The following is a 25,959-nucleotide window of genomic DNA, read 5'->3' on the forward strand; positions in this document are numbered from 1 at the left end:
TCTCAGAAGTAAAGATGGGCAAAGGTTCAGCAATCTGTAAAAAACTACGTCAACTAATTGTGCAGCAGTTTCTTAGTGGCGTTCCTTGAAGTAATTATCTACAGGTGTATAATATCATAAAAATTTAGAGAGAATCTGGAGACATCTCTATGTTAAAGGAACACAATTAGACATCAGTAATGAATGCCCCTGATCTTCAGACCCTCAGGCTGTACTGTGTCACAAATAGTCACTACATGGGCTCAGGAAGACTTCCAGAAACCATTGTCTGTAAACACAGTTCACCATGCAATCCATACGGGTCAAAGCTCTATCATGCAAAAAAGAAGCCATATGTGAACATGATTAAAAAATGCTGCCATCTCCTCTGGACGAAAGCTAATTTCAAATGGACTGAGGCAATGTGGTCAAGAGGACTAAAGAGGGGGGGGGGGCCATCTGGCTTATTACTGTTCAAAGGCCTGCATCACTGATAGAAAGCCTTGCAAATTTCAACAAGACAATGCTAAACCAATAGAATAGTGGTTAATGAGATTTTTAGGGCATTGTATTCTGTTTTTATTTACATTTCATAGACTGTCCCAAATTTTTAGGAATTGGGGTTTTAGACATATACATATAGGAAAGTGCAAAAATTGGCCATGAGAGGGTTAACCTAGAGGTCCTGCCTCTTTTACAGACTGTTAAGTACTCTGCAGCTCTGCCGGAGGAACAGGATTCCTCATATCAGAGGCAGCTTTGAACTAGTAAGAAACATTTTCGATTTTACTCTCATTTGTGTTGCTTCTCTCGAAATTGTCAATGTCCATAAACTCTTGTGTGCTGGACTGCAACTTGATTTGCTCTGTTACTGATTATTCAGTTAACTGATCATTTCCCTGTCTGTGTTTGTTCATTTTAGGTGTGCACGAGTGTCTGGACAGATAAGTACAAGGTAAACCGTTTTAAAAGGAAGAGAATGAAACAAAGGCAAACAAGCGACTGAAAGAGGTGAACTTTGCTCTACAAAGACGGCTGCTTTGCAGAGGAGGTTAGAGGTTACAGCTGGCTACACATCAGACAGAGAAGAGTTCAAAAACACCTCCATGGCGTACCGGCTTTTCGAAGGGAAAGAACATGCTTCTGTCTACCAAAAGTATCGTTTTACACCCCCAACTGACCTGAAGAATGTTATCATTCAGTACTTAGATAGAAAGGTATGCCCTGCTTGAAAATAACGTGAGTAAGAAAAACAAGTTTTCATATAAAAAGCCCCTCATCGGGGAAATCTGTAAGCAATACTAACCAGACTTTACATGTCCTTACGTCCACAGAAAGGACGGCCACATGTGTTGGCAGTGGATCTGGGATGTGGGACAGGTCAGAATACTCGACTGCTGGCACCGCACTTCAAAGAAGTGGCTGGCATCGACATCAGTGAGTGTCAGCTGGAAGAGGCCAGAGCAGTGCCAGGGTACCCCAACATCACATACAGGTGGGCTGATGTAAGAGGTTCTATATGTACTGTGTGTGGGTGCAGTTGGAATGAAAAAAAGTTTTGTAGAGACGATATTACAACTCTACATTCAAGATTAACTAATATGTTAATGAATTGGGCAGCTCTCAAACTGAAAACTAATGAGTAATTGTGTCGGTAAATAGATCATTTTATTTAACGAGAAGTGAGTTAACTTAGGTTAATGTGAAGGGTACCTCTGTACAAAGGTCAACAAATGTTAATCGCCACACCTATTCAGGAAGTCCCTACTCCTGGCCAAGAAATGGTCCTGAGCACATAATCCTCCTATAACTATAAAATGTTAACACATTTAATGGAGCTCTCTGCCTGATTGTACAAAATAGCATTTTTTTTTTAAATCTCGCCACTTTTGGCCTTTTTCTCCATTGTAAGTAGCACCACCTAACTGGCACTAACTGATACTTTTTGGTAAATCTTCTGCTCAGTTTCCAGGTGAGATAAAACCGATACTATATAGTAAGCTGGAAACACTGCAAACTGCTGACTGGTCTAAGTGAATATTCATCTGTGGGCATCACGGGCGGCCGTGGTTAGAGTGGTGAGAGTGGGTCATCCAATAACCCGAAGGTTGGCAGTTCAATTCCCACTCTACCTGCTCAAAGAGAGCTGACAGTGACAGCTGGAGGGGTGGCAGTCCACCTCCTTGCAGAGGTGCCCTTGAGCAAGGCACCATACCCCCATGCACCCCGGGCACTGTGACTGGCTGCCCAGTAATTTCATGTATTGCCTGTATCTACATGACAATAAATTCTTAATCTTATCTAATAAACAACATTTCTGCAGCAGCAGATAGAGAAATGTCCTTGTTCTAAGAAGTGGTTTAAAAGTCTGGCACACAATTTAGAAAAAAAAGTATCTAAATTGTACTCATGGATCAAATATTGTGTATGACTAATGAATACATGAGAACATATATTCACCACAAGCATGAATTTACAGATTTTTTTTTCCCCCACGTGAAACCTAAAGAAAAAATAGCAAAGAGTGGTAGAAAGACAGTGAGGGGACATTCCAAAGGCTGTGTGCAGTAGGAAAAGATAGTGTGCAAATTTATTATATTCAAAATATAGAGTTCAGCATTGATAAACAGATAAAAGCAGCATCACTGTTATTAACGAGAGACAGATGTAGAAGTTGGATATGACTAAAGGCCAAAACATGTTGGCGGCATACTGCAGCGCGTCATATGAGTATACATTGAGTATACATGAGTTGCAAGCACCAACAGAAAGCATTATGATGCAACTTGCATCTGACCGCAGAGATCAGTCATAGCTGTCACTTTTGAATTGACAGCTATGACAATATGTTTTATGTTTTATGTTTTGAAAACAGCAGAACAAAATAGATAACTGGTAGGATGCCATATAGGTGTAAAGGCCTCAGTATGCTTCTCCGTCGCTATCCGTCAATCCGTCTCCGTAGTCACGGAGAGGCTCTCCGTCCTTCCGAAGTTCTCCGGCGGGCTGTCGGATACGCAAGGCAGTTCACCTCCCGATCAGTAGGCGTCGCTACGTTAGACGACCCAATCTCGTGACGTCTATCTTGAAAATTCGTTGATTGATTGTTTACCTTCCGGCTCCGTTCCACTCCTCACAGTGAACGATGGCGACCGAGAGGGAAAGACTGTTGTTGGAGTTGGAACTCATTGATTTTGAAAATCAAATAATTTTTACCACAGTAAACCCTTTTAAAAATGGCGGTGTTGTTGTTCTGAGAGGAAGGAGCTAAACCGGAAAAGTGATTCTGGAAATGATGTTGTTAGCCGACCAATCACAACCCTTGCGGTCTCTGTCGCCTCGACGGATAGATAGGAATTTTGGCCGACGCACGCAAGCGACGGAGAGCGTCTCCGGGAGGGTCTCCGTTGACGGAGAGGGGTCTCCGTAGGCGACCATAAATCAGCCTTTAGTTAAGAGTTGTTAGTTGTTTTCTGACTATAAACAGCTTTCGACTTTCTATAATGTTGCATTATTTGTACCTAACTTGTCAAGAGACAATGCAGGTAGCCTTTAATTATAAAACATCTATTTACTTTTAAAGTAAGATTAAGATCCGATTTATTGGTCATGCATACACACGAAATTTGTCCTCCGCTTTTAACCCATCCAGGTTGGCACCTGTTGACACACACAGGTCACACACTCAGAGACAGATGCCAACCTGCAGCGGTGGGCAGCCATTCAGCGCCCGGGGAGCATGGGGGTACGGTGCCTTGCTCAAGGGCACCTCGGCCGTGACAAAGAGGTGGACTGACATCCCTCCAGCTATCAGTTCCACCAATCTTTTTTGAGTGGCGAGAGTGGGAATCAAACCGCCAACCTTCCTTATTGGACGACCAACTCTAACCACTGAGCCGCGGCCGCAAGAAAACATTTTGTATCATACAATAAATGTTTACCATAAAAAAGTTTTCAGCCACACTGAGACTTTAATTTAAACTCCTGCGTGGATGCACACCACTTAAACTTGATGACTTACCTGAAGATCAATGTTTCTGAAGAGATTTAATGTCAGGGTTGTGGGTTGTGTTGCTCTGACTATCTCTCAACCTCAATAATTAATCTCTTCATTTATTTTACAAATAGGTTTGATAATTGCTGCTATAAATTCAGGGAAATTCAGGGAAGAAAAAACATTTAAAAATAACTGCTAAAGCACCATAGAAGAAGAGCTGCTAAGGGACAGGAGCCAGGATGTACTTGCTTGGACCATTTATGATTGAAAAATGTGTTTTTTTGAGTGCAGCAAAGTTTGACAGTATCAAGAAGTGACGTAGGGCGATAGGACATAAGGTCATAGAATAATCCTAATATAATAATCCTGTACTGGGGATATTATATTTTACCTGAAGATCAATATTTCTGAAGGAATTAGATGATACATACTGCCGACTTGTACAGACACTGACAACCAGCTGTGACGTTGAACCATAAAAGAGGAATGCAGAATTGAAGTAATCGATAAAATTCTTCATATCACATCAGTACTGGTAGGCATTACATGTGTGATCTGTCTGCTGCATTTGCAGGACGGGGACAGCAGAGGAGCTTCCGTTTGCAGATGGCTCTGTAGATTTGCTGACAGCAGCTTCAGCCGCCCACTGGTTTGATCAGTCAAAGTTTCTGGCTGAAGCAGATCGTGTGTTGAAACCTGGGGGCTGCATGGCTCTGCTGGGCTTCATTGATACTGACACTAGATTCATCTACAAGGACTGTGGAGACCGACTCAACCCTTTCTATCAAGAGGTAGTTGTTTCCTGGTATTCTTGTTGATAGTTATCAGTAATGAGAGTTTTTGCTACAACAACGCAGCAGAATGAATATGCTGCGACACACTCCTGGCTGCTGTAGCTTACTCCATAGTTCCGTTGTGAGACAAACAGAGCAAACAGCACGCAGGCTAAAAACAAGGTAAACAATGACCCTCTACCCTCAAATCCCATTAAAATGTATTTATTTTCACAAAGGCTGTCGAGTCCTTAAATTTTTAGATCATGGGGCAGAAGATAAATGACCACATCAGGGACACCAGACGTTTTTCAGAATTCACCCAAGAAGCTCCTGATCCAGCAGGTCGTTGTCCAGAGAGTTATATTAGGAATTATATGCAGTACAGGAGATATAGATATCAGTGAGGACAACAGTCTCATATTTGCATTAATTACACCTGTATTGGAGTGGGTCATTTGAGGAGCTGTGGAGTGACGCACTGAACTCCACCCTGCCCGTCTCCTCCTCAGGGTTTGCATTTTATGAGATCTGTAAGTACTTAACTCTTGGAGCATGCCTGAGAGCTCAGACCCCCCACCAAACTGATTATTCTCAAATTCTTACATTTCCCTCATCTGCAGTTCAAACATGGACCACTGATAGGCTACTGATCCCTCTTATATCCACAGTCTCATGGTGAGTCATGTGTTGAACATTCCAAGTTGTCAAAATATGATCAGCAGAACTAACGGTGTGTCGATAACACAGTTGATCACGTTGTAATTCCTAGCAATTATTTTAGAATTTAATTAATTTCGTTCTTTAGTTAGGTACACCATTTTAAAATGGTGTAATTTGATGTTTTATTTATTTGATGTAATTTTGATGTTCAAAGCAAAAGCATTAGTTTCAACTTCAATGAGTGAATACAGCTGAAGTTGAAGTTTCCCCTGCAGAGCTGAACAACTCATTGAATGATCGCATTTTCTCATAATATGGGATCAAAAGCAAACAACCAGGGTTGTGTTTTTTGAGTTGGTAGTGACTTAGCACAACCAAACATGCTCTCAAGCACCTTTTTCCCCGTATTCAATTAAATTAAATTCCTTTTTATTTATATAGCGCCAAATACAACAAATGTCATCTCAAGGCACTTAAATTATATAGTCCAATTCAAGCCAATTGGAATTCAATTCATTGTAATCACAATTATTTATAAAATAATCCAATTCATTCATATAGAGCCAATTCAAAAACAATTTCCTAGCCAAGAAAACCAACAGATTGCACTGAAAACTTTTTGTTTTTCGGTCCAAAGGCGACTGTGGAGAGAAACGACTCCCTTTTAACAGGAAGAAACCTCTGGCAGAACCAGACTCAGGAAGGGTGGACATCCGCCTCCACCAGCTGGGGTTTGAGAAGACAGAAAAGAGGGAACAACAAACACTGTAACACCATTCAAAGGATATCTGTTGGAACAGGGAAACACGAGTATATTATTATAATGTATAGTATAGTATTATAATGATATAATGTCACACATACATAATATCATTTGAGAAATTAAACGGGGGAAAAAGAGAGTAAAGTGAGGAAAGGTGTGACAGATGAGGCCCACCAGCAGTCTAGGCTTATAGCAGCTTAACTATGGGATGTTTCAGGATCACCTGAGCCATCCCTAACTATAAGCTTTATCAAAAAGGAAAGTTTTAAGCCTGGTCTTAAAAGTGGAAAGGGTGTCTGTTTCCCGGACATTTACTGGTAGCTTATTCCACAAGAGAGGGGCCTGATAACTGAAGGCTCTGCCTCCCATTCTACTTTTAGAAACTCTGGGAACCTCAAGTAAACCTGCAGTTTGGGAACAAAATGCTCTGTTAGGAAATGTCCCCTTTCATAAAATATCTTTTTAGACATTTTTTCTGGTGCATGCATCCATAGGTACCTTAGAACAAAGTTCACAACTAATTCTCCTTACATTCTCTAGTGTTGATGTGTGAAAATGACTTTGGCTAACCATTAAAATCTTGAAAATGAACAACATGCTAGTGACTGTGTTAAGGTCTTCAGAGTTTTGGCATCGAGAGGTTTTGTACTCTTGTGTCTTAGTATTTGAATGTTAATCCTAAACCCTAATTAACTTGTATTAGTAAGTTCCATTTTAAATATATTTAGCATACAATAGTTAAGCACTACCATCCATTCTTCAGTTCTTCTTGCTCGTCTAAAGACTTTTATGTCATATATGGGATCAACTTGGTACACACGGAGGAAAACCATCTATATCAACTCACTTTCAGGTGAGGCAGGCCCTGCTGCCGTATACAAGCAAACCAGTTGCGGTGGCTATGAGTAAGCTGGAAGAGATGTACTCTGCCATCCCATTTCCAGACAAAGAGAGGTAACTATGTCTTGGAAAAATCTGATGTTTTTTGTCCAGATATTAAAATATTCTTGTTTTACAGTTGTTTTTTTTTCAAATTGTATTGATATATTCTGATTTTTGAAAAAAATCAACAAAAAATAAAAGTTGATTTGTACCAATTTACTCACAGTTCAGGGGTGCCTATAATTCTGAGCAGGACTACCTGCCAATCCAAAACTCATAAAAAACATAGAAAAATTAACTTAATCTTAAATAAACTTGTTAAAGGGACACTATGTAATATATTAAGTCATTTATTTGCTCAAATCAACATATTCATTCATAAATTAGTCCTCATTGGTGTAAAATTATCTCTGTCAACAATCTCACTCATCCTCCTGAGTGAAGAATCACTTGTCTGTATCTACATAGAGCGGGTAAGCTCTATGGAGGCTGCCATGTCCTTCCGGTCTATGAAAAACGACGAAGTGCCGAGAGGGACATAAAGCACTTCGAATCGCGTTTCCCCCAACGCCAGGCCTGCAAGCGGAAATGACGTCATTTTGACGTCACGTTTGCACGCAGGTATAAACAGAGCCAGTCTACGCCATTAGACATTCTCTGGTATAAACCAGCCTGAACGGCCCGCACTTTTGTTCGCAATGGAAGACCATAGTAATGCCACGCCACAGGAGAAGGGATCCTCGTCGCCAAAAAAGCGAAAAAGAGAATCTTGACACATACCGCCTGCCGTAGTTCAACAAGTTGCAACGCACATTTGAAAACGCGAGGCGCTAGAGAGCAAATTCATTCGACTTTGCAAAATAAAATTGCACCACTAGATGGGGGAAGAAATTACACAGTGTTCCTTTAAGGCAAATCGTATCTTGTTTTTTATAGAAATTCAGTCATTGTGGCTATTTTCTCATAGCTGCTTTTTTTCTCTGTCACACGTCACACTCATTCGACAGGATTGAGAGTTTTCCGGCAAAATCTTTCATCTCTGTGAGGAACCTGGTTGGTTTCATTAGTAGCTGGTCCATGTTCCAAGCATACAAGTTGAAAGACCCCCAGAGTGCTGAGGACCTGCTGATCAACACTCAGAAGAGGTCATTTACATGTTCCCACAAACACATTAATACAATCACATACATTCAAGACAATATAACTGTATTATGATTTAACATTTACTCTTCAGTCACAGGTTTTTGGACTACTAATTCTCTTTTTGTTTTGTTTTTTTTATTTTCTCCTGACAGGTTTCTGGATGAGATGGGTGTCAACTCCCCTGATACTGAAATAGAGCAGCAGTGGGAATATTTCTGCGTCCTGGCATCCAAACCACTATAATCAACATGGCCGTCCTGGATATATGTACTTAGACAGGCAGTGTCTCAGAAATGCTGCAACCATAAACTTCTGAACAATCATAAAATCATTAACAGTGTGCATGTTAAATGAGGAAATGTTCAAATAAAAGTGTTTTGCCTCAAAAGTGGTTTCATTTGCTGTATTTAGCAAGATTTCTTAAATAAAGAGCATGTTTCCTCTTGTAGCAAAATAAACTTTCCAAACATTTTCTAATTTATCAGCTGATTCCTTTCAACATCTAATCAGTTTAAGGCATTTTCAAACACTATAAAAATTTTCCCTAAATATCCAAAAGCACAAGAGGTGAACTGTCAGCATTATTGCTCAGATCAGGTGCATTATCAGCAGTAACACTCACATAATCAGCAACTGTTCTCGGAAAAGGCTGACTGTTATGTAATTATCGCCTGTTATGGCTTGATGATAATAGGGTTTCCTCAATCCACAGAATGAGTTTGTATCATTAATGACTTTAGAGAGCAATTGAATATAATCGTCTAGCAATAAAACAATGTAATAAGCTCAGGAATATTTCACTCGAGCTATTTATGAAGCCCTCACAGGCCCCCTTTTAGTGGAATACAATGTAATAGTGCCCTGTAAAGTAGCTTTAACAGATGATGTAATACTATGTAGGGGAATTCCAATTCATCATAAACACAATTTAAAGGGTGAGTTGAATAAAAGTCTTTGTTTGTAAAGATTGTTAAAAAAAAAAAAGTTTTCTGCAACTGAGCTGTATTGATTAAATCCATGTTCAAAAAAATCTCACTCTCAATTTCCAAAAATATTCTAGTGTATGTTCTAGTTTGTAATGGTTTGGTTTGTGTTTCAAAGTGGGCCCATTTAAAATACATGCTCTCTGTCTTTGGAACTGTATGTTCATGTGTCTGAACATACAAAAAAAAAGCAACCCTGTCAGTTTGTTTGGAAATATGTTCGGAAAATATGTCATTTAATGAGCCAATCAGATTTGCACTGTAGTGTTACATCAACCACCCACAACAGAATTAAACCCAGCCCTCCCATTCTTAAGATCTCTAACTTCCCGCAAGGGATTAATAAAGTAGTTCTGATTCTGATTCTGATTCACCATACCTTGAAAGTCACATAGGAAGGTTGAAATTCTTGCTCTTGCTTACAAATTTTTATCAGCAGCTCCACAGTTTGCCTGAGAAAGAAGTAATCTAGTATTGATCTATTTGTACTTTTACTTTGTACTTCTATTTGTAATACTGTAAAAAATTTGATGCTTTCGTTTTTTTTTAAGTATCCTGTGGTATATATTTTGACCAAAGACTTTCCATGGAGGCTCCATTATATTCTGTCAACTGAAAAAAAAGGGTACAATAAAGATGTGTTATCACATATATTTCAAACTGAAAATAACAGACTACCGGGGAAATATATGCTCGGAGCAAAACCAAAAAGTATGCAGGAGTATATGTTGAGGTGAACAGAGGCAGGTCCGAAACGCATGGAGACATTACAATGAGGATCTTGCAGGAAACAACTCAAAATTGTCTCTAGGAGTGAGTGTGAGTGTGAGCGTGCATGGGTGTGTGTCTTGATTGTCTCGCCCAATGATAGCTGGGATAGGCTCCAGCCCCCCCGCGACCCTAAATTGGATTAATTGGGTATAGAAAATGGATGGGTGGATGAATCTCACAGGAAACAATAAAAACCAAGGAGCGTACTGAGAGAGGTGATTAGGTAAGTGGATGCAGGTGGGTGACAAGTACATGGAATGGGTGTTAACATGGTGACCAAGAGACAAAGGCAACTGAGGACATCTAAGGACAGTGACTAGTAAATAAACCATTCTGGACTAGGGATGGGAATTGATAAGATTTTTACGATTCCAATTCCATTTTCGATTCTGCTTAACGATTCGGTTCTTTATCGATTCTCATTTGGAGAAAAAGGACAACAAACCGGTCGATTAGCATCAACTTTGTTTAGTTTATAAGTAACACGAGTCATGACCTTACAAACCCAACAACGGTGAGGTCCACATTGGTCTATCATGGCCTGGGTAATTTAACTCTTCCCTGCTCTGGTGAAAGGAGAAGCTGGAGGTAGACGTGAACTGGGGGTAGTACCACCAGCCTCTGGCTCTGAGCCAATCAGACTCTGTCTCTCATGATTTCATCTAAATGTAATGCCTGAGAAGGCATTCATTTAACCTTAACCGTTACTAACAGCAGGTTTTACAATGAGGCAAATGGCGAACATGATAGGCAGTGTTTGTTAGTTAGTTAGTTACCTGCAGTGTTAGCCGACGACATGCTAACGTTGCTGCTGCTGCTGGGGACAGATTCACCAACGTTAGTCCGGAGCGGATCCAAAACGCGACATTCATTCATAGTTATTGCATGTTGGTAGTATTTCCTCACTTTGGTGAAATATTCACTTTGCAAGTTGCCCTGTTGTCGTCTTTTTTAGGGAATTGTAACCAAACTTTCGAGAGTTTGTACCGCTTGGGCGCCATGTTTACTGTTGACTGCTGGTTGCACTGGACTCGCCACACAACGTTGCGTGGTGACGTCATTCGCGCCCACTGGAATCGATAAGGGAATCGTTTGCAAAATCGCCAAACGATTCCAAGGAATTTAAACACTGGGAACCGGTTCTCAACAAGAACCAGTTTTCGATTCCCATCCCTATTCTGGACAGACAAGAAATCAGTAAATAGAAACTAAACAGTGCACACAAGACATGGAGATCCATTAAATATAACAAGAACCCAAACAGATACCAGCTTCATGTGCAAACAGAAAAACCTGAAGATCTTATCAAAACCTCAGTCCAAGAGAGCAAAAGATAAAACAAACCAAGACCCAACCAAACCCATGGACCTTGACAACTTGTTGAGGTACATGTGATGGTTGAAGCTGCATCGTATCAGTCGAGCAGAAGGCAGCATAGAGGACAGAACTAAACTTATGGCGCTTTTCCACTAGCTCGCTTCGGCTCGGCTCGGCTCGCTATTGCGTGTTTCCACTAGCACGCAGTACCTGCAACCGGGACGATTTTCCATATCACCTCAGCCCTGGTTCCAAGCGGGCCGAAGCGTTACTAAAACGTGACGTCAGCCGACTGCCTTCCACTGATTGGCCGATGAGTGTCGTCACTTTTCAATACTGTTTTGTCTGGCGGCCAGGAGTCTTCTCTGGCTCTCTTCTCTTGCCTTCTGTGCGACAAAAAGCCACAGGGTGAGCAGCAACACGAGCGCCTCCATGTCCTCCATGCTATCCTCCTCGTATGTTGTTGTTGTTGTTCTGGTCGTGCAGCCGCGTTACGACGACCTCGCCCACATCGAGGAGGCACAAAGTGATACTCGGTTGTAATGGAAACACAACCAAACCGAGCCGTGCCGAGCTAGTGGAAAAGCGCCATTAGTGTGGAGTCACACAAACACTGTTGGAATATCCTCCACAAGATCTCCACATTGCATCTGACAGAAACAATATACCATCATATGACCCTTAACCTTGTAGCACCCAAGCATATGAATAATCATTGAAAAAAAATCATTTTGGCTCTTCTTGCATCTTTTTGGGTGGGAATAAAGCAATATTTTTGGAATTTTTGGAATTGGGCTATTTTTGATCATTTTAGGCAATGTTGCATATTTGCAACTGTGGGCTTTCCTGATTAATTTTGTAATAATACAATTTGAAGACCTGACCTCCCATTATCGCTGTGAAAGGTGGACAAAGCAGACCACACCAAACGAGACCAGAACGAACTAGAACAGACCACCGCAAAGCAGAGTGTAATTCACTGACCCAAGAAAATGATTGCTGTGACAACTGTCGGCACATAAAATGTAATGTAAAAAAATATTACACATGAATGTAAATAATGTATGTAAATTTAAAAAATCAAATGATGTAATGTAAATATAAATATAAATAAAAATATAATGTAAATAAATAAAAAGCTTGTTGCATATCTGCAACTGTGGGTGCTACAAGGATAAGCCCACTCTGGCTCTTACAAACCCTCTCAGTCTGACCTGGTTTTCCGTTCATGGGATTGTTGCGGTTGTCCCTTTAAGAGCCCTCATTAGGAAACATACCACATATCAGTGGAAGTAGTGAGTCCTCCCAGTCCTAAAGCACCCCACTGTTTGACTCTTTTGTTCATGTGTGAATAAAGTGTGTGTATGTGTGTGTGTATCTTAGGCTACGGCTACACGAAAACGAAACGAGGGTTTTTTTGAAAACGGGTACGAAAATTCTTGCGACCACACGGCAACGCTGCTGTAAAGACTCAGGTCCAGACGAAAACGGATGAAAACGGATGAAAACGATGAAACGATGCAGTACACACGCCACACCTATAGGTGCGCTGTAAGCCACCCCCACCGGTTACACCAGAACAATAGAAGAAGCAATGCGCATGCGTGTACGCCCCTACTTATACCTGCGCGAAGCTCAAACGACAACAACAACAAGGAAGATGTCTGCGTCCACGTCTACAAGAAACGACTCTCTCGTCTGGACCGACGATGAGGTGGAGTTACTCCTGCGGGTATCCTTGGACTACAAAACGGCAAGATACCAGGAAAATATAGACTGGGAGACTTGTCAAAATAAATACAGAGATATTACTATAGCTTTCCAGCAGCAATACAACACTGGGGACGCGGCGGCTGCAGGGAAGGACTCTCCCCATGAGCCCAGCAACATTACAAAAACACAGATCACCGCAAAGCTGAAGGCGGTGAGGAACAAATACCGCCATGCTGTGGACAGCGGACGCCGGAGTGGCCACGGACGTGTGGTCCTCATATTTTACGCCCTCTGCCACGAGATCTGGGGTGGATCGCCAGCAGCGACCACCATTCCGTCCGGTTTTGAGAGCGGCGATCTGGTGGAAGAGACCTCCACCGCGTCCCCACAGTCCTCCACAGACCGACCAGCCTCTCCTGCACCCACCCAAGACTCAGACGCAGAAATCGGGCGTAGGAGAAATTTGCTTCAGGTAAGATTTCATGGTTCCATAGACCATTGTATCATGCTTTAAAGTGAGCTACCACTTACATTACATTGCATTTGGCAGCGTTTTAACCAAAGCGACTTACAATTGAGGACATAATCATAGCCAACATCACTAGTAGAAACATGCACTGGAAATATTTATAATTAGCTACCTATGGCTAAATGTAAGTGTGTGCTATGTTAAATATATTGTGCAATAATGTGCATGATTGGTGGTGATGCATTCTAAAATGTATTTGCTTTGTTTTTAAGGACAAACGTAACAACCACAGGACCAACCGACTGAAGAGGAAGGCTCCAGCAGAAGCAAGAGCAGAGGAGGACATCAGAATCAGGGAATCAGGAGGCGAATGCTCGAGTTGATGGAGAGCTCGGAGATGCATGTTCGTGAGACCAAGGAGCGGCTGAACGCCAACATCGAGAGACTCTCGCACACCCTCGAGGCTGGGTTTGACATGGTAAAAACCCTATTCCAGCAACAGCAAGTCTTTGCTCCACATACTTATGCACCCCACCTCGATTGTCATGTGTCATCTTTTTCAATGTACACCGGTGAATGTGCTACATACTCATGGATGGCAACCATTTACATGAAAGACACCTGCCTTCCGAGCGCCCATCAGCTATGAATAGAGAAGTGCTCGGTGATGATGAGGGGCTGTTTATAAGAATGCCTGTTTGTGTTGCATGCAAAACACCACACTTAAGACAGGCACACACATGAAACACACAGGTGTTTACATGAGATGACTGTACAGCTATTTTTTTTTTTAAACTCTACACAGCTGTTTATAAGAGATGAATGTATAGCTGTGTATGTGCTACACTGTGTATGTGTTACAAAAGACAGGAAACAAACTGCAGTTACTTCTGTATTAAAAATTCTGTACAGTAAATGTAAAGCTGTACACAACACTGAATGCAATGTACAAACAATTTGAAAAGCTTCCACACACACACACCTTAAGGTATCCCTGGGCTGGGCAGGACATATTTTACACACAATGATTGGTGAATTAAAAGACAAGTGGCAGTGTATACAACACAAAATGTTCAAGGGTCAAGGAACTTTGTAAGCACCCTTCTAACCCTTTTCCCCTCTGCCTCGTTACAGTCAGTCAGGTAGCTGTTGTTTCGTGTGGGAGGCTGTACTTCCTGGTCTCTTTGCAGAGCGCTCGTCCACTGCCTCACTTCTTTCTTCGCAGTAGTTGTGCAGGACAAAGCAGGCGTAGATGACAACTGGCAAATCACACATGTTAATGTCCATTGCTCTTTTCAGACATCTGAACCTGGCCTTCAGCCGACCAAAAGCACACTCGATGACCATGCGTGCCCTACACAAACTCAACCCAAAGTACTGTTCTTGTGGCGTGGAGCCACCGCTCGAGTATTCCTTCATCAGGAAAGGCATAAGTGGGTAGGCTGGGTCACCAAGGAGAAATATGGGGATGGGTCCCTCATCATCCACGATCTGCTTTTGCAGTGGTGGAATCTTGCCAGTTTTAAAGTACGTGCTGATCTTTGAGTTGGCAAACACTCGGGCATCGTGGGTACTGCCCGGCCACTTCACAACTACATCCATAAATCGGTGTTTGTAGTCACACACAGCTTGTACATTTATTGTATGTTTACCCTTTCTGTTGATGTAGTCCGTGGCGTTGGAAGATGGCTGCTTAATTTCGATGTGGGTCCCGTCTACTGCTCCCACACACTGTGGCATGCCATGGACACGGTGAAAGCCAGACACAAGCTCCTCAGCCTCGGGTTCTGTGAAGGGCAGCTTCATGTACTTCGGACCGAGGTGGCGAGCTATGGCTTCGCATGTCTGCCTCACGACGACGGAGACAGTCTGCTTGGACAACCCGAAGGAGTTAGCCGTCTTCCTTTGCGTGCCCATGTCGCTAAGGTAATATAGCGTAACAGCAACCTGTAGACGTTGCAAAGAGACCGCAAACATTACGTTAGGTACAACATTGAAGATGATTAACAAACAACACAACACATAATGGAACACGTATAGGAAAGTGAATTATGCCACGAGTGTTGAGAGCACTACAAACCTTCTTTAACGGCGCGATTGCTTCACGCATGTTGGTTGTTTGGCCTTCAATGTGAGGACGAAGTTCTTCACTCAGGGCCACAAGCAAAGGCCTAGACATGCGAAAGTTCTCTTTCCATTCTTCCTCCAGAACAACGCCATTCACGAAGTTGTCCCACCAGCTACTGGTTCTTCCAGGTCTCACCCAAAATCTCCTTCTTGTGGCCCGGTTACACGCCGTTGTGGGTGCGACATAATCTGGCGCACGAAGTTGTTATTCCGTTCTTGCTCCACGTTGAATTGGCACATCACCTGTAAATGTTCCTTCAACAACGCCGCTGTAGTAAGCAGTGTCTGAAGCAGTGTCTGCAGCAGTGCTGCTAATGTTGCGGGGTCCATGATGATCGCTGTCTGTCCTTGTTGTTGTCTTTTTCTTCCGCTTTTTGTTCTGGTCACTGACGTATGTGTATACGTCACTGCGTTAGCCATGTGACTGACTGACGCAAAAACGTTATCGCTGTGACAATTGGAAACGAAACGACCTCGTTTTCAAACTTTCCCACTCTGGAACCCGTTCTCGAAAACTATCGTTTTGGGGTAGTGGGAACGCCGGCTCCGTGTGGCCGCGACAGCGAAACGATAAGAAAAAGTATCGTTTACAGTGAAAAACGTTTTCGTGTAGCCGCAGCCTTACTGTCAGCAGAAAGGAATTTGCTCTCTGTACAGTGTGGAGGTTTGCTTCTCTTATCTGGTGAAAGAAGGTTGTTTTCTTTCATCTCTCATTTTTTTTTTTCAAACTGATGTCAAAACAACCATGACTTACCGTCTGTTTGAAGGCAAGGGACATGCTGCTTCCTACTGGAAGTACAGGATCTCTCCATCAGACCATCTGATACAGCAAGTGTTTGATTTTTTGGAAAAGCATGTGAGTACAAGTGGCAGGCGAATGGTGGCCTAACTATTGCAGGATACAAAGAGTGGATTGCTGATCTGGGTATTATTACTCAAGCATTATTGTTAATGACTTCACAGCGAGCCACATAACGTGTTCAATATTTTCTCAGAAAGGTCGGCCCTTTGAGTTAGCAGTGGATGTAGGTTGTGGCTCCGGGCAGGGCACACTGCTCCTGGCCAAACACTTTGCTTCTGTGGTGGGGACAGATGTGAGTCCTGCTCAACTAGATGTGGCTTTACAGCATGCTAAAGAGCCAAACATCACATACAGGTAAGCTTTATCCACAAAAAAAAGCTAATGTATTTTGAATGCTCTGTCTCTTAATTAAATACAAGAAGAAAAAAAAAGAGTGAGATTGCGAAAGCCTTAAAAGTGCTCTCAATTACAGTTTATTCTACACCACTTGTTCAACCCAGCTGAGCTACTTTAGTAAAACTTGGCTCAAGCTGGAACAATAACCCTTTAGGGCCTCACAGCATCACCAGCTTTCACAAGACAAGGGTCACATTGTTCCATCTTAAGCTTCATGCTGTCAGAAATGCTGCAGAAGTGCTCAACATGTTTTGTGTTAAAGTACTCAAAAGTTTGGTTTAGCTTCTGTCTCATCTTCAGGCGGTGTCTGGCTGAAGAGCTGCCTTTCGCAGACAGCTCTGTGGACCTGGTGACAGCCATGTCTGCCTTCCACTGGTTTGACAGGCCTCTTTTTCTCCAAGAGGCCCACAGGGTCCTGAAGCCCCACGGCTGCTTGGCTATGCTCAACTACACTGTAGACATGGAGCTCAGCTACCCTGACTGCTGCTCATACGCATTAAACCAAGTCTGCAAAGAGGTACCAGCAGAGAAGCTATTATGAGTTTATACACACAATCAGGATCTTAACCCTCGTACCTGATTTAAAACACAACTTGATTTCTGAAAAGGGACATTTTTGTCCCCTTTTAAAACGACCTAAAAACATCATATGTTAATATTTTTTTCCGCTTTTTTTTTCATAGATCTTTTATTCCACTTCAGTTCTGATCATAACTACCAAGTTTTCAATTATTTTCAAAAATTTAACCCTTTAAATACTGGTTTATATGATGTAAACGCCAATTTCTGTAAAAAAAAAAAAAAAAACACAAAAACTGCTATATTTTCAATATATAGAATGCAAAGTGGAATTGTTGAGCGGGGATAATTATGGTCTGGGATATGTCAATGATCAGCAACAACAGTGATTTTTAGGGATTTTTCATTTTTTAGTTATGCCCCATTGTGTAGTAAAAAAAACTCCTTAATTTCTGAAAAGGGACATTTGTGTCCCCTTTTAAAACAACCTAAAAACATCATATATTAATATTTTATTCATAAAACTTGTATTCCACTTCAGTACTAATCATAACTACCAAGTTTTCAATTATTTTCAATAAAATTAACCCTTTAGATGCCAATTTGAACTTTTTAGCCCAAATTTTAAGCCTTTAGGTGCCAGTATTTTCAAAATATGGAATGCAAAGTGGAATTATTGAGTAGGGATAATTATGGTCTGGGATATGTCAATGATTAGCAACAACATTGATTTTTAGGGATTTTTAATTTTTTTGTTATGCCTGTTTTAAAAAAAAACTCCTTAATTTCTGAAAAGGGTCCTTTTTGTCCCCTTCTAAAATGATCCCCAAAATACCATATGTTAATATTTTTTTCCAGAAATCTTTTCTTCCTCTTCAGTTCTGATCATAACCACCAAGTTTTCAATTATTTTCAAAAAATTAACCCTTTAAATACTCGTGTATATGAGGTAAACACCAATTTCTGTTAAAAAACACACACAAAAACTGCTGTATTTTCAATATATGCAATGCAAAGTGAAATATTCTATGGGGGATTATTAGGTCTGGGATATGTCATTGATGAGCTACAACATCAGTTTTTACAGCTTTTAAGTTTTTCTGCAATGGCAGATTACAGAAACGGCTCCCATAGACATCCATCATAATGAATGTAGCATTTGACTATGGCACACACACACACACACACACACACACACACATTTAGCTTATTAGCCCACGACGTAGGCCGATAAATTTTAACACAGCGTCTAAAGCTCGCCACTCCCAAACCGTTCAAACCGTAAAACGGCCGATGTACAACTGAATTTCAATTGCAGCTAGAAACTGAAATATTCATATCTTAGATGTCTTTGGAAGGCTATGAGCTGCGCACGTCACAGGCAACCCACACTTTGATGCCATATTTTGGGGGTTTGCTGGGGATTTACTGCAGAAACGCGCAGCGACCCCGAAAGGCCTCCAGCTGCTCATCGATGCAGACTTCTCTGCCCGGGGTGAAGAAGCGGGCGATTCGGCTCTCCCACTTCTCCCAGAGCGCTGCAATCGGACCCAGTTTGCCTTGTCGCTGTCGACGGGGTCGTGTCAGTCGGTCATCAAACCGCAGCTTTGCTTGTGCGAGCCATGGTTTGCCTGAACATGGCCCATCCAGTGCATCCCACAGACTGAGGGTGCTCTCACCTCGTGAGTGATGTACCCGGCGAGGATGAGCAGCCCGAGGAATGCCTGCAGCTCTCCCTGGTCGGTGTCCCTCCAGGCCTCTGTGGTGCGTCTGCCTTCCAGGTTGGTGAATTGAATGATCAGCTCCATCAGCTCATCAGTCAAAAAAAGATCCCAGGTGGGCTTCACATCGGTAATGCGGGCGCATGCGTAGGTGGTAGGTCCAGGGCGAGCACAGGGCGCAGGCAGGTATCGGAGGGTGTTGGCGTGGTTGTCAGACCAGGATATCTTGCCATTTCTTGACACCCACAGAATATCCAGGCCAGCAGTCTCATCAGTTTCATCCTCCGTGCTGTTATAATCAGAGCTGCTGGAGGGAGGGTGAGTGGGGAGTTCCCATTCTTCATCTGAGGAGTCAGAGGAGGATGAATAGAGAGAGTCGCAGTCCCCTGGTCTGAGGACTTCCTCCACGGCTTGGGCAACGCTGAATTTTTGTGCCATGCCTTCCAACCTTCCTTCTTTGAGGTGAATCAGGAGAATGAGAAATGTGCTCAGCTCTTTAGGTATTCTCATGTTGGTGGAGCTTTCGTAGACAAACGAGGGTGCTTTCATCATGTTACCTCAAAGACACCTAAATTATTTTATTATGTTACCTAAAGAAACACAAACTATTTCTCAGTCCGACGACCTCATAACATCACTGGGGTCACACAGGTTTCAGTGTGTGTGTGTGTGTGTGTGTGTGTGCGTGTGTGTGTGTGTGTGTGTGTGTGTGTGCGTGTGTGTGTGTGTGTGTGTGTGTGTGTGTGTGTGTGTGTGTGTGTGTGTGTGTGTGTGTGTGTGTGTGCGTGTGTGTTTGTGTGTGCGTGTGAGTGTTTGTGTGTGCGCGTGTGTGTGCATGTGCATGTGTGTTTGTGTGTGTGTGCGTGTGTGTGTGTGTGCCATAGTCTAATGCTACATTCATTATAATGGATGTCTATGGGAGCCGTTTCTGTAATCTGCCATTGCAGAAAAACTAAAAAGCTGTAAAAACTGATGTTGTAGCTCATCAATGACATATACCAGACCTAATAATCACCCATGGAATATTTCACTTTGCATTGCATATATTGAAAATACAGCAGTTTTTGTGTGTGTGTTTTTTAACAGAAATTGGTGTTTACCTCATATACACTGGTATTTAAAGGGATAATTTTTTGAAAATGATTGAAAACTTGGTGGTTATGGTCAGAACTGAAGTGGAAGAAAAGATTTCTGAAAAAAAAAGTGGAAAAAAATATTAACATATGGTATTTTGGGGATCATTTTAGAAGGGGACAAAAATGGCCCTTTTCAGATATTAAAGCTGCAGTCGGCAAGTTTTCAAAGTTGCGAGTCTAAAGTCGGAAAATTCGAACTGATACAACTTTCAGGTCCCTCCCCCAACCTCTAACAAGCTCCGAATCGCCCCCCAAACCCCTCCCCCTCTGTGGACGAGGTTGTGCACGTGAGTTCACACCAGTGTGAGCGCACACAAGCTGGGGCAGACTCACGCTCAGCAGCGTGTGCACAAGCTGTGATTGACAGGTAGGATTCCTCCACCCTAACTTGATTGGTTAAAAACAGCCGGGAGCGCTCGGTTTTTGCAAGCATGATCACAGGCTTCAGAGGGAGCTACAGATTTCGTTATTTGTCCTAAACAGCCTATTTAATATTCTACTTCCAGAATCCCATGACTAAGCTAATATGACTAAAAATAGCTAATATGACTAAAAATAAGTTGCCAACTGCCGCTTTAAGGACTTTTTTTTTTTTAAATCAGGCATAACAAAAAAATTAAAAATCCCTAAAAATCAATGTTGTTGCCAATCATTGACATATGCCAGACCTTAATTATCCCAACTCAATAATTCCACTTTGCATTCCATATTTTGAAAATACTGGCACCTAAAGACTTAAAATTTGGGCTAAAAAGTTCAAATTGGCATCTAAAGGGTTAATTTTTTTGAAAATAATTGAAAACTTGGTAGTTATGATCAGAACTGAAGTGGAATAAAAGATTTATGAAAAAAATATTAATATATGATGTTTTTAGGTTGTTTTAAAAGGGGACAAAAATGTCCATTTTCAGAAATTAAGGAGTTTTTTTACTACACAGTGAAAAATTGCATTATATTATGATGTGTCTTTGAAATTCGAAAAAATAGTCAAAAATGCACAACTGGACCAAATATGATGAGTATCACTATATACAGTGTGAAATCAGAGGAGAAAGTACACCCCAAGTGGACAAAAACGTCCCCTATCAGGGATAAGGGTTAAACAGACACAAAATCAGACAGGACTATTGTTATATATACATAAATTACAAGGTGAACTATACACATATCAATTCAATCTACATTATTACTTAAATAACAGTACATAGTGATCAGTCTTGTTGATTTGGGGCCTGCGGGGAATAACTTCTAGCCTCAAAGAAGGTAGATTTTCAGACAAGGAGTGCACATCTTGATGCTATATTATACAAATTTTGAGAAGCGGGGTTCCTTTGTAGCTCAGCGGGTTGATTGTGCACCCCATGTAACAAAGGCTTGGTCTTTAAAACCCCAACTAAGTGTGTCATCCCTTCACTCTACCCCATTTCCTGTCTACTATATCAACTGTACCCTCAGATAAAACTCCAAATGCCCCAAAATATCTTTAAAAAAAAAAGCTTTACTATACAGAAATATGATTTGATGGGTTTAGTTCAGGCTGATTCCATCTTTGAGAGAGAGTTGGTGTCTCTGGAGGCACGAAATCACTAAAATACTGTAAAGTTACTCTATATATGATGACATGCTATATGTAAAATATGTTAAAAAAAAAAGATCAATAAATAATCTACAGCACCTTAGAAAATTCATCATTCCACATAAAGTCTGTTTCAGGGTTGATCTTTATGATACTCTCAACTCATGAATGTTAAAGAAAAAAGTCATTCTGTTCTCTGCCAATTTGTTCAGCTGTAATCTGACATTAAATGAAGTAATGCTCATCAGGTGCGTAGTACAGTTGATCAATTGTAGGTTTTTTTTGTAGAAGTTGTTCAAACCAAAGGGTAATCTGCATCCTCACATTAGGTGCAGTAGATTTTCTGTTCATATCATCCATACTGTATTACCATCTGGTGGACATTTGAGGTAAAACATACATTAGCTGGCTAGTTTGATTTATTTTCAGTTATCGTAGGTTTAGTTAGACTACAGGTTTTTCAGGATGGCTCTGTATAGTGAGTGTTGTGCCGCACTTGTCAATGTCAGACATCACTGAAATCTTTCAAAATTAGGCACTGACTCTTTATAGATTGTAACACACAATCACTGTCGGTGTAAAATCTTCTTGTTCGTCTATTTTGTCATGTTATGAGTGATGATATATTTCTGTTCATTCGAATCAGTTTTATGCAGCTTTGCAGCCGTACCGCAGCCCCCACCTTGGTGTGAGCTCCATTCAGTTGTACCGGGAGGCATTTGAATCTATTCCATATCCTGACAAGGAATGGTGAGTGACAGCTTGTTTTTGTTTGGTCACTAATCCTATATCAACACATAGTCAGATTTCTGGGTATTAGATGTCTTTTTCGTCCAACACTGACATGTCAAAGCAGTGATGCTACAGCTCAGCCCAGTCTTACAAAGAAATATGAAATAAGTGCATATATTTTAGATGTAGTAGTAGTATCACTGAAAAAAGCTCACATATTGTGAGAGAGTAGTGTTTTTAATTGTCCATTGTCCTGTTTAGGGAAACATTAACAAAAACCGGTAACTGTGTAAGTGTTATAAATTAAGCCCAACTGTGTGGTTTTTTTTTATACCTAACCAACCACAACAGACAATAAAGTAGAAAAGTGAAGAGTTGTTGGACAAGATTGGGGTAGATGGGACTTGCATGACATTTTGTGTTATGAAACATACACTCTCCAACCTCTCTCTTCTTTTTTTAAACATTTATTACTTGTGAAATATCACATTTGTGACAGTTTCACATTATACTAAACGTAAGCATGATACAACTTGGAAATCAAATGTAAAGAATGATAAGAGTGCCACAGAAAAATCTGATAAAGAATAAAACATGACTGAAGGAGTAATAAGGAGTAATACAGAAATGCATGTAAAAATACAGAGGAAAATGAATAAGCTTCTAAGCTACTTGGAAAAAGGTGACAGCTGCACTTTAATGTTGTGAGTACCACAGAGATTAGGGAAACAACAAAAGCAATTTGTTGTGAAGTGGAAAAAATGAGAAAAAACAGAATTATCTGAATAAATGATCCATATTCACGAAATTTTATTTAAAAACACACACATGTAATGTTTTCAGGGCCATAATAATGAAGCAATTTTATGATCTTTGGGCATTAATGGCAGACCAATGTCATTTCAAACCCAGGCCGTGATCTAAATGAGAAGAGCTTCTGACATTTTGGAGCCTTTGTTCCGAAATTGTCACGTTTTTTTCTCCCATGTTAACCAGTGTAGTTATACGATATTGTGGTTTTAGACTATATTGACAGTGTGTTCTGCAAACTACAGAATGAATTCACTCAATGTTTTGCAGGCAGGAGTGTGTGTGGGACAGAAAGCGCATGCCTTTGTCCAGCTACATGGGCTTGGTGGAGTCTTTCTCCAGTTATCAGGCTCTGCTGAGAGATGACCCACAGAGGGCCACCACACTCTCCCAGGACATCTGTCACAAGTAAACTGGGCCTTTTGTCCAAGCACATACAGTACATTACTGTATATACAAAGTTTGTATTTAAAGGGACACCATGTAATTTCTTCCCCCATCTAGTGGTGCAATTTTATTTTGCAAAGTCGAATGAATTTGCTCTCTAGCGCCTCGCGTTTTCAAATGTGTGTTGAACTACGGCCGGCGGTATGTGTCAAGATTCAAGAAGCTCACGTTGCCTTTTTCAATTCTCTTTTTTGCTTTTTTGGCGACGAGGATTCCTTCTCCTGTGGCGTGGCATAACTATGGTCTTCCATTGCGAACAAAAGTGCGGGCCGTTCAGGCTGGTTTATACCAGAGAATGTCTAATGGAGAAGACTGGCTCTGTTTATACCTGCGTGCAAACGTGACGTCAAAATGACGTCATTTCCGCTTGCAGGCCTGGCGTTGGGGGAAACGCGATGCAAAGTGCTTTATGTCCCTCTCGGCACTTCGTCGTTTTTCATAGACCGGAAGGACATGGCAGCCTCCATAGAGCTTGCCCGCTCTATGTAGATACAGACAAGTGATTCTTCACTCAGGAGGATGAGTGAGATTGTTGACAGAGATAATTTTACACCAATGAGGACTAATTTATGAATGACTATGTTGATTTGAGCTAATAAATGACTTAATACATTACATAGTGTCCCTTTAAAGAGGCATGTCATAACTAGAAAAATACAAGGCTCATAGTTAGTCTTTAAAGGGGAACTCTGGGGCATTTGAAGCGCATTTCCTTTGCTAGAGGTTGTCAAATACTGACAGTAGGACACAGACAGGTGCAAATCGGCGCTCCCTGTGCGGCGAAAGCGCTGTTTGCGCAGCCTGACATGCTAGCCAAATATTGTTGTAAAACATTACAACAATATTACTGGGCATGTATTGTTGTAATGTTTTAAATACTTGAACGCAGTTTTTCTAAAGAAGATAATTGCTTTGTATATGGGAGTATCGTCAATTGACTCTTTTGGGCTTTCACATGCGCGCGCCTACCGACAAGAGGTAAGTGACATGCTGTTTATAAAGTTGTTTTGTAACGTCCCCATGCCAGTAATGTGAGAACCATGCATATGGTTTTGATGGTAAGGCTTGTGACTTTATTGTCGGATGGTTTATAAAGTGGTGTGACGTTTCTGCTGTGTGCAAGTTGTTGTTTTACGTGGAAGGTTTAGCTCTTGCCCCTTAGCCACTACGTATTTGGTTAGCATGACAGGCTGCGCAAACAGCGCAATCGCTTCACAGGGAGCGCCGATTTGCACCGGTCTGTGTCCTACCGTCAGTATTTGACAACCTCTAGCAATGGAAATGCGCTTCAAATGCCCCGGAGTTCCCCTTTAAAGGCTGAGAGGTGAGCTGTTGATGCTGTTCTGACCCCTGTCGCTGATCCATGATTCACTCTATCTCCTCTGCTCCTCTCCCCAGGTTGATGTCTGAAATGAAAGTGACATCTGCAGAGACAGAGGTGGTGGTGGCTGTAAAATATTTCCACCTCTTGGCCTGCAAACCTCAGGAAGCCTGACTCCTTGCAGCTCCCCCATTTTCAAGTCATGGGAAGGACACAGTACCTTATGCTGCTGTCCAGGCTTTCATCAACTTTTCTGTGTGAAAATACGTGACAGCTGAAGTTAAGAAAAAGTTAGGCTGTTAGATTTTTTTGCCAACTATTCCTATTCCTATTTACGCTTTGAGTATGTAAAATTATTGCAAGACATTTTAAGAAATGTTCACATTTACTTTCTTGCTGGGAGTAATATAAGGAGATTGATACCATTCTCATGTCTTTATGTTCCATTTGGAACTGGAGCTGACAGCCAGCATAAACACTAGTAATAGGGAAGCTGTCAGGAAGTTTACATGTGGGGTTCTGTGCAGAGAGATTTATGTTGTAGCTATATTCATAAACTAATCTGTTCTGTTTCTGTCTGTAACTTCATATTTGCAGTGCAGATATGAGAGGGTTCTTTATTTCTCGTCTAAGGCTATACAAGACAGTTTCCCTAAAATATATACAGCTATTAAAGTTGTAAAGAAGAGTTGCACAAACTGAATGATTTGCTGAATCTTTGCCAAAAGGTTTCGGATTAATGTTCTACTAAACTTGAAAAGTGGACTTCTTAAATTAAAGCTGAACACATGTAACATTTGAAGAGAGTATTACACTAAATGCCACCAGAGGGAGGCATTTGATCAGAGGACATATTGATTATTGGCATTTATACACTATATAATGGTGAGCTACCTGCAGCACTGTGACATCTTCTATC

The 25,959-nt window shown here is 41.4% G+C and overlaps 2 protein-coding genes across 3 annotated transcripts; both read left to right on the forward strand.

Moving 5' to 3' along the window:
* The first annotated feature begins 680 nt into the window (after nucleotides 1-680).
* LOC142396401 (putative methyltransferase DDB_G0268948) lies at nucleotides 681-8,588 on the forward strand. The gene is made up of 7 exons (XM_075479092.1): nucleotides 681-746; nucleotides 902-1,196; nucleotides 1,314-1,474; nucleotides 4,551-4,767; nucleotides 7,029-7,129; nucleotides 8,065-8,202; nucleotides 8,353-8,588. The coding sequence occupies exons 2-7, from the start codon at nucleotides 1,086-1,088 to the stop codon at nucleotides 8,441-8,443; spliced, it is 819 nt and encodes a 272-aa protein (XP_075335207.1). The 5' UTR covers nucleotides 681-746; nucleotides 902-1,085; the 3' UTR covers nucleotides 8,444-8,588.
* Nucleotides 8,589-15,759: 7,171 nt separating this feature from the next.
* On the forward strand, nucleotides 15,760-25,728 carry LOC142396402 (putative methyltransferase DDB_G0268948). 2 transcript variants are annotated; one of them, XM_075479093.1, is made up of 6 exons: nucleotides 15,760-16,436; nucleotides 16,576-16,736; nucleotides 17,061-17,295; nucleotides 22,377-22,480; nucleotides 23,543-23,680; nucleotides 25,118-25,728. In XM_075479093.1, the coding sequence occupies exons 1-6, from the start codon at nucleotides 16,326-16,328 to the stop codon at nucleotides 25,212-25,214; spliced, it is 846 nt and encodes a 281-aa protein (XP_075335208.1). In that variant the 5' UTR covers nucleotides 15,760-16,325; the 3' UTR covers nucleotides 25,215-25,728. The 2 variants fall into 2 exon arrangements, with proteins under 2 accessions (XP_075335208.1, XP_075335209.1); XM_075479094.1 differs by having other exon boundaries at nucleotides 15,764-16,436; nucleotides 17,079-17,295.
* The last annotated feature ends 231 nt before the right edge of the window (nucleotides 25,729-25,959 follow it).

Source organism: Odontesthes bonariensis, chromosome 12 (assembly GCF_027942865.1).
Source record: "Odontesthes bonariensis isolate fOdoBon6 chromosome 12, fOdoBon6.hap1, whole genome shotgun sequence".
In the NCBI taxonomy this organism is placed as follows: domain Eukaryota; kingdom Metazoa; phylum Chordata; class Actinopteri; order Atheriniformes; family Atherinopsidae; genus Odontesthes; species Odontesthes bonariensis.

Excerpts from the sequence above, each read along its gene's own strand:
- LOC142396401 (XM_075479092.1), top strand. The coding sequence starts at position 1,086 with ATGGCGTACCGGCTTTTCGAAGGGAAAGAACATGCTTCTGTCTACCAA. Across the intron at positions 1,197-1,313 it reads TTCAGTACTTAGATAGAAAG|AAAGGACGGCCACATGTGTT; the intron begins GTATGCCCTGCT and ends TTACGTCCACAG. Across the intron at positions 1,475-4,550 it reads TACCCCAACATCACATACAG|GACGGGGACAGCAGAGGAGC; the intron begins GTGGGCTGATGT and ends CTGCATTTGCAG.
- LOC142396402 (XM_075479093.1), top strand. The coding sequence starts at position 16,326 with ATGACTTACCGTCTGTTTGAAGGCAAGGGACATGCTGCTTCCTACTGG. Across the intron at positions 16,437-16,575 it reads TTGATTTTTTGGAAAAGCAT|AAAGGTCGGCCCTTTGAGTT; the intron begins GTGAGTACAAGT and ends ATATTTTCTCAG. Across the intron at positions 22,481-23,542 it reads CCATATCCTGACAAGGAATG|GCAGGAGTGTGTGTGGGACA; the intron begins GTGAGTGACAGC and ends AATGTTTTGCAG.